Source organism: Microtus ochrogaster, unplaced genomic scaffold (assembly GCF_000317375.1).
Source record: "Microtus ochrogaster isolate Prairie Vole_2 unplaced genomic scaffold, MicOch1.0 UNK118, whole genome shotgun sequence".
Taxonomy (NCBI): domain Eukaryota; kingdom Metazoa; phylum Chordata; class Mammalia; order Rodentia; family Cricetidae; genus Microtus; species Microtus ochrogaster.
The window spans coordinates 77,823-86,282 of NW_004949216.1; the positions used below are offsets into that span (position 1 = coordinate 77,823).

Sequence of the window (8,460 nt, forward strand, 5' to 3'; positions counted from 1 at the left end):
TTATTCTATATTTTGCCAAAAGGGTCGTGGCTTGTGACCTCACATCTTGCTTCTCTAAAGACTACTGGCATCTCCCTGACTCCACCTTCTTTCCCCACCTCTACTCTGCTTGGATTTCCTGCCTAGCTCTATTCTGCCTGGCTGTTGGCCAAATTAGCTTCTTTATTAACCAGTGGTAATAGAACATATTCACAGCATACAGAAGGGCATCCCACATCAGTAGTCCAATTGAGAGACAAGTGTCTCTTAAGAGTATCTTCAGTTCTGCTGGGCTAGGCGTAAGCAGAGAGTAAAGTATTTGTTAGAGCATGGTGACTACATCATAGTGCTGATAGCAGAGCCTCCTAGTGTAGCCTTTCTGTCACTGTTCCGTTCCAGAATGGAGGTTCCCCTTTGTTAAATACTCATTGCTATCTTATGATTCATGAAGAGTGATTCTAGGTCCCTGCTTCATGGATATTCTTCCAAGCAGTTGCCTTCACTGTCTTAGATAATTAGAAATAAGTATTAGTGTTGTGTTTTATAATTAGCTGTATAGCCATGTTGTTAATGCTTTTCTTATTTGTGTTTTCTGTTCTTTCGGTTACAGACTAATTCACAGGGTGACAAAGTAAGATCACTGTGTCTTAGTTACCTGACTGTGCTACAGAAAGTAGCAAACCATGTCGCTCTGCTGCAGACCGCCAGCACCTCCAAACATCAGGTGGGGGTTGACTTTACATTTTTCTGTGTTGCTGTTGGTATAAAACTCATACTGTACAGTGTTGTTAACACAAAAAAAACATAGCTCTCATCTTGAAGGAAGTAAAGGATACTTTATTCTGGAGCTATTTCAGTGACCAGACAGAGCCTAGGAAGAAGGATTTAAATTATCCCAAATTCCATATTTTAACATGGAAGTGGTTTTATGGAGTTTTAGAGTTTACTGAAGAAAGAAAGTCACAAATTGAGGCAAGTTTTATACTAGTGGACACATCAGAGAGATGGGTACAACAAGATGGCAAAACTATTTTTATAGGCTCAGTATGCTATTCTGATAACATTTTTAGCTTATGGATTTTTATAGGCTCAGTATGCTATTCTGATAACATTTTTAGCTTATGGATTGTTAGAAACTAAGATCCCAAATTCTTCATCTGTTAGCCACAGAACGTTAGTTCTGACATAGAGGTAGGCAAGGAGTGGCTGTCAGACAGTGGGACTAAAGCTTCGTCCGTTAACTTCTGAAGCTGCAACATTTCCATCTGTCCACAGTATTGCAGCACTGATCAGTTGATCAGTCTCTGGAGCTTCTTTCCAGAGTTCTCCTTCACATTATCCTAGCTAAATACTCTTGGCTTTGTTTGGTTTGGTTTGGTTTGGTTTGGTTTGGTTTTGGTCTTTCGAGACAGGGTTTCTCTGTAGCTTTGGAGCCTGACCTAGAACTAGCTCTGTAAACCAGGCTGGCCTCGAATTCAGAAGGCATTTGTCTTTTTACAAAGTTTTATTTTTTGCAGGTTTAAATATGTATTGAAATTTCTTCTTCCTTCTCTCAGGAAACACTTATCAAGAGGATATGTGATCAGGTATTTTCCAGATTCCCAGATTTTGTGCAGAAAAGCAAAGATGCAGCCTTTGAAACACTTTCTGACCCTAAGTATAGTGGGAAAATGAAGGTACGTGCTCTTCCTTCAGTTCGCATTCAACCAGGAATGCTGCACAGAAAAGTTTGATTTATGCAGTGGTACAGCAAGGACACCAGCGAGTCAGGACAGATCCCAAGCCCTGAGAAGTGAGGGAGATTGTAAGCTGTGCACACAATGAGTTCTCAGTGGCAGTTGATCAAATTACTTCAGATTTTTCCTTACTAATCTATTGGGTTTAAGAGCACTTAAAATGTATGCACATATAACACATATGTGCAGAGACAAGGCCTCTATCTCTAGACTAGATTTTCTGCCTCCAATTTTTGTTTGCTGACCTGGATAGTAAAATTGCAAGGGAGCATTTTGTTCTGCTCGGGGAAACTGACCTATGGCCATGTTGTTCTTGGTACTGCATTACTAAAGGGGTGTGGAAAGGAAGCCTTAGGAAGACCTATGGAAGCTTAGGTTTTTGGACATTACCTGTCATCGTAGTGTGACTGCCTTCTGCAAGAAGCCAAGTTTGCTTGACCCCTCAATAACTATCAAGAATCCCTCATTTATGGGCTCACAGATTTTTATAGAACAATTCCCAGCCTTATACTACAATTTATAAGATGGTAAGATATTTATTTCTTTTGGCAAAAGGAATAAAAAGGAAGTAATTCAAATTAGTCAATTAGTGTCTTATCTAGAAGTGCTTTTAGCTGTTATTCTAGATAAGCTCAATGTGATTTAGTTGCTTAGAACCTAGAATTTTAGTGAAACAAAATAGGTAAAAATAGAAGTAGTTAAGAGGATTACATTAAAAATTTATTTTAAAAATTAAATTAATTTGTATTCATGAGAATATTATGATTTATTCAAAGAAATAATTAAATTATAACAATCTCTTTTTATCCATTTTATTTGTTTATTTTAAAATTTCAAAATATAAGAGCCAGATTCATTTAAAGTTTTATTTTTAGAAATTATAGTGTGTAGTTAAGATAATGATTAGATTTCATTTTTATTTTTATTTTGGTTATTGAAAACTGGATAGGCATCTTGGTTTCTATGGAGAACAGTTGATTTGCAACTTCTGACTGATTGCTAGTCAAACGGATCTTGACAGTAATAAGCTGGAGATGTATACCGCAGGGCTGTTTGTTTCTTATCATGTAATTAGCAGCATTACCTTTGACATACTGTTTGGTAATTTATAGCCTATAGGCTTATCATAGAATTATTGCTGTGAGGTTAAAAACTTCAATTGTGAATTCAGGCATGTTGAATTCTCTGTCTATCCCTTGGAGAAATACCACAGACCCACTTACTAAGAGAGCTAGAAAGTCTAGGGAGCCCAGTCAGTGTTCTGTGACTGAAAGACACCTCGTTCATTCTTCTAGGCCAGTCTGAATAATTCAAGAAACTTATATCCAAAAATGTATTTACTTTGAATACTCTCAAATTCATAGGTAGATTGTTTTATGGAAGCTAAGTAAAGATCTATATTATTAAAGTGTCAACATATATTCGTGGTACTGCCATTTTTGAATTTTTGGTAAAAACCCTTAATTTATGGTTATTCATTTAGTGAGTTGTTTTTCTTTAAATTAGCCTAATAAGACTTGCAGTCAGGAGAAGAAAAATTCTCTTCTCATTACTTATTTCTGCTTTTACTTTTAAATACCTCAAATGACAACAGATCAGAAGCCATCCATGTCCAGTGACATGAATAGATTTCTGTTCAGAATATCTCCGGTTGAATACATTAGCATCTTCCAAGGGAATAAAAGGACAAGCTGCAGACCAGAATGTCTTTACAAGATGATGAAGGATTGGTATCCAAAATATACAGAGAATCTTCAAACTCAGTAGTAGAAAATAGGTAATCTAGCTTAAAAGTGGGCGGAAGATCTGAACAGATAATTTAGTGCAAAAAGAAGGTCAGATGGCGAGCAAGCTCAAGGGAAGATGCTGCCCACTGCTATATAAGTGAAAAAATAGAAGGAGGGAACCAGTGCATGCCTGTTACGGCAGCAAGTCCAGACCACTGGAGCACCAGGTGCTTCTGCTCCTCTTCCATCACAGGTGAAGCTACAGAGTGAGTTGGTCTGTCTGGAAAATAGTCTGGTGACTTTTGGCAAAGCTTTTACTTTTGGTCATGGTAAATGCATAGCATTTAAAATGTGTTTGAGATTTAAAATATGAGAATGAAACATTCATACCTTATCACCTATTAGTCACATTTCCTGTTATTTATCTAAGAATTAGATGTAGCGAATTTTACTAAGTTTAAACTTATGCCTGCACAAGAACCCCACCTAAATTTGTTCATAATTTTTCAAAGCTTGGAAACAATCAAGATGTTCTTCAAAAGGCAAATGGATAAACTGTGGTGTAGCCATAAAATGGCATAGTTTTTAACAATAAAAATTAAGTGAGACATGGAGGTGCTTGCTTTTAATCCCTTCACTCTGGCTGCAGAGGCAGAGGCAGAGGCAGGTGGATCTTGTTCAAGGACAGTGTGGTCTACGTAGCCACTTCCAGGTCAGGCAGGGCTACACGGTGAAACCTTGGAGAACTCTTAAATGTACATTGTTAATTGAAGAACCCAGTCTGGAAAAGACTAAATGCTGTGTGATTCCATCTGTATGACCTTCTGGAAATGGAAGCACTCCAGAAATAGCAAAAAGATCAGGGGGAAGAAAGGCATGCAGGCAAAACACCAGGGACTTTTAAACAGTAACACTGTTTAATATGATGTTGTCATGATATACTCATCAGAATTCAAAACTGGAAACAAGGTGAGTGAACACTAATGCAGGCTGGACTTCTGTTAACAGTATGAGTCAGTATTCTTGGTTGCATAGATACCCCGTGAATGATAATCATATTTTAATAATATTAGCTTTACATAGACGTTAATAGGAGGTATTACGGGGATATATAACTCAGACGTAGAAGCCTAGCATGCACAAGGCCATGGATTAATCCCAAGTACTGCAAAAAGAGAGGTGAGGGGTGGTATGTGGGAGCTTTTCACATTTATACTCAGTTCTGAAAACTTCTGTAATGTGTATGAGTTAAAAGTATTAATCTTATATAAAATTAAAATGCATGTCCTTCATAAACTCAGTTATTTCATTTAAAAATAAACTAAATGCAAATAAAACTTTATATGTTGTCAGATATTGAAACAGTATTTCCCTAGTTGTGGCATTTTTATTCACCATCTGAGTAGATTTAAAAAGGCAACCTCTGTGGCATGTTTTTTTTCAAGGATGGAGGATACAGCTCAAATTTAGAACAAGTCCTTACTAGATAAACTATTAAAAGGTGCTATATTGAGTATATTTTTTCTTTAGATATTTATCATCAAATAAATAGCATTGTTTCTTTTGTAGTTCAGTAAAACTTGGTAGAGAAAAGTCCTCTTCCCTCTGTTAATTGCTTTTTCATGGTGTTCTGTTTTCCCAGTTATGAGGATGTCTTCTTGAAAATAGCATCTTCTTCTGTGTATCTTTGGGCTTTTGCTTCCCCTCCAAAGACCTGAGTATGAGGGCAGGTTATTAGCACTGTGAGGTCAAATCCAACCTGGAAGTCAGGTTTTACTGTAAATAAACGGGAGAAAGTAAGGTGCAGGTGCGTATCTAAGAATAAACAGCAGGTCTTTCAGAACCTACCTAGATGCAACTGAGAACATTGTGTTTTGTCTGTCTAGAAAGCCATTTATTTGCTAAAAAGTATGATTTGCTAATTCAGTTTCTTAACATAGTGTAGATATAAAATTGTATTCTAGAAATTAAATCCCTCATCTAAAATGCTTCTTTGTATTAAAACCAGATGAGATGAAATAGGCTTTGGGAACTTTACCTTCTTTCTGACAGCAGGATGAGGAATAGCATTTGATGTGATAAAGTTACATTTGTTAACTTGGAATAGATAAGTTAGCAGAGATGACTGAGGTTAGTGTTGTGTAAAGCACTTTCGGGAACTCTTCAGTGCTGTCTGGATGTGAAAAGTGTGTTTGTGATTGGTACTGGTCCACTGATGCCCTGTGTTCCTTCCCAGGTTCTCCAGCAGCTTTTAAACCATTTTAGGAAACGCAGAGATAAGGTTCTTCTCTTCTCCTTTTCCACCAAGGTGAGTTCCATCCAGACTGTTCTTGCTTGGTGGACCTGGGGTCTCCAGGCACTAAGCACAAGGAAGTAGCAGGTTACTCTTACGTCCTCTTCATCCCCACAGCAAATTGTGGGGAGGGAAGCAACTCAGACCTTCCCAGCACACTCAGTTGTGTGTGGAAATTAGATAGGGATGCCACCATCCTGTCACACTCAAAGTAAAGTTGTATTTTCTGTTGGTGTTTTTTTAAATATTTAGGATATTTTAAAGTTTACAAAATGACATAAATAAATGTTTACATTATTTGACTGATGATTTTTAAGAAAGACTTATTAAAAAGAAAAGATAGCCTATTTCAGAATAATGGAAAAATACATGGGTTAAAAGTGAGAAAGTATTTATTTTTTTGGTGCTGGAAATAGAGCCTGGGCCTAGCATAGGAAATCATTCTCGCACAGAGTTACACCCAGGACTCCTTTATCTATTGCTCATTAGTTAGAAGAAGGAATGGTGAGCCCAATGGTCAGTGCTCACCAGATGCAGCCTCAGTGGCTGGACAAAGCCTGTGACTGAAAGAAAACTTGATGCTTCCCCTGCTCCCCTCCAGCTGCTGGACGTGCTGCAGCAGTACTGTATGGCTTCTGGCCTTGACTACCGGAGACTTGATGGAAGCACAAAATCAGAGGAAAGGCTCAAGATTGTGAAAGAGTTCAACAGTACACAAGACGTGAACATTTGTCTTGTCTCCACGATGTAAGAAAACAAAACTTCATAGATTGATCTCTATATGGTTGGTTTTTTTTTTAACTGTTTTGGGATTAATTTTCACCAAATAGGTGTATGTTACTCTATTTTATTTGACTTTAAGAAGCAGTAAAAACTCTATCATTTGTAACTGGAATAGCAGTATCTTGAGTTTTACCTAATCTTTTATTTACTTATCATTCTGGAACTCCCCGAGTAAGGACAGGCCTATAAGATGAGAATGAATACACCAACGTTGATTCCCAGGAATTCCTGGACAGTGTTGGTGTCCTAGGGTCGGTACCATTGGACTCTGCTCAGAACTGGGCACTGCGTCCTTCTCTGCCTTGTCCCAGCTGGAGCTGCTCCTGAGATTTTATAAGGAATAGATTTGTTCTTGCACCTACTTAGTGAATCTCTAATTAGAACCTTGTAAGGAAAATGTGTTCTTCTGAGAAAGATTTCAGCCAGTAGAAATACCCAAGGAAGATATTTGAGGGCATAATAAATACTTTGGCATTCTGTGTGAGACTTTTTAGGCTTTTCTCACTGTTTTTGAAAATAGAGAACTGTAGGGGGAGGCCGCTTGTTTGTTCCCAGCTGCCCAGGACCAAAATAATCTCAGAAATCTGTATTAATTGCAATACCGTTTGGCTAATAGGTTGAGTGTATTTCTGGCCAGCTCTTACATCTTAAATTAACCCATTCTACTGATCTGTGTATTGCCATTTCGCTGTGGCTTACCAGCAAGGTTGTGATGCATCTGTCTCCTGCAGGCAGCTACATGGCTTCTCACCGACTCCGCCTACTTCCTCTCTACACCTCTGCTTGTATTTCCCGCCTGGCTTTACTGTGTTAAACCACTGGTCTAAAGCAGCAATGGTATTCACAGCATGCAGAGGGGAACCCGTATCAGAGAACATCAAATGTGAACCGCACATGTGGAACTCAAGCTGAGTCCTGAGATGCAGAGTCAAGCTGCTGTGTTGTGACTGGATTCTTGCAGCTGAGAATAGGGGAGAAGCTTTGAACTCATTTGCTGTGGATGATCTCGAACATCCCTCAACTAAGTCCTTACATTGAAAGCAGTGCTTAGTGATGTAAATCCTGCCTTCCTTTCTTAAGTTCTGTGACACTGAACAGAGGTTGTTTTCTGAAAACAGCTGACAGCTCTGGTCTCACTGTAACTGAACAATCCCTACGTACCCAATGCACTGCATTCCTAATGTCTGAAGAAAAATGTTTATTTTTAAGAATCCTATTAGAGCTTTACACACCCATCTTATCATTTTATTTGCATTTTGTTCCCTGTGTTTTTTAGTCTTTTAATTCTTCATCACATTATTAAATTTTTTGAAATTATTTTTAAAATTAATTTATTTATTGTGGTTAGGCAAGTTATGATCTATCTTGCTGATCCTAATTTTTTTTTTTTTAAGACTGGGGTCTCATTCTGTAGCCCCGTCTGACCTGATGTGAACCAGGTTGATCTTGAACCTGCTTCTGCCTCCCACATACTGAGGTTAAAAGCATGCACCATTACACCCAGCCCCTAAAATCTTTTTATTAGTTGTTTTTTTACCGTATTCAGTTTTGTACTTGGGGTTGCTAATCATCAGGCTGTTTCCTCAGGCTCTTTCTTCTGGGTACATGATTTCTTCACATATTTTACAGTTTTTTTATTTTGGTTTCCTGGTGGAACTTCTTTGGAGACCAGTTGTCCTTCACTTGTGTGGTTTTCCTGTGTCTTTTATTAATGTCCTGACCAAGGCAGAAGTTCTGTGTGACTGAGTTCAAAAAGTAATTCTCTGCATAAGCCACTCCTTCTTTGACCTTTGCCCCCATCTGTATCTGTTAACTCCTGTCTTTTACTTTGTTGGGACTATCACTGTTTTTAACTCCTGAAACGCTAACTAGCTAATCCACAGATTAGCTTTTAGAGCAGTTATTAGACATGCAGTGTGCTCAGATGCACATATTAGACATG

General features: G+C 38.1%; 1 protein-coding gene across 4 annotated transcripts in view; it reads left to right on the top strand.

Annotated features, from left to right (window-relative positions):
* The window catches only part of Ercc6l2 (ERCC excision repair 6 like 2), an 88,463-nt gene that overhangs the window by 28,273 nt on the left and 51,730 nt on the right, over nucleotides 1–8,460 (top strand). For all 4 annotated transcript variants that reach the window (XR_003376752.1, XM_005371635.3, XM_026778266.1 and 1 more), the window contains 4 exons: nucleotides 590–703; nucleotides 1,536–1,655; nucleotides 5,679–5,750; nucleotides 6,337–6,482. Coding sequence is in view for 3 of the 4 variants with exons in the window: in XM_005371635.3 (XP_005371692.1) it covers nucleotides 590–703; nucleotides 1,536–1,655; nucleotides 5,679–5,750; nucleotides 6,337–6,482 (452 nt within the window). In the remaining variant the exon portion in view is untranslated. The remainder of the gene's footprint in view (nucleotides 1–589; nucleotides 704–1,535; nucleotides 1,656–5,678; nucleotides 5,751–6,336; nucleotides 6,483–8,460) is intronic.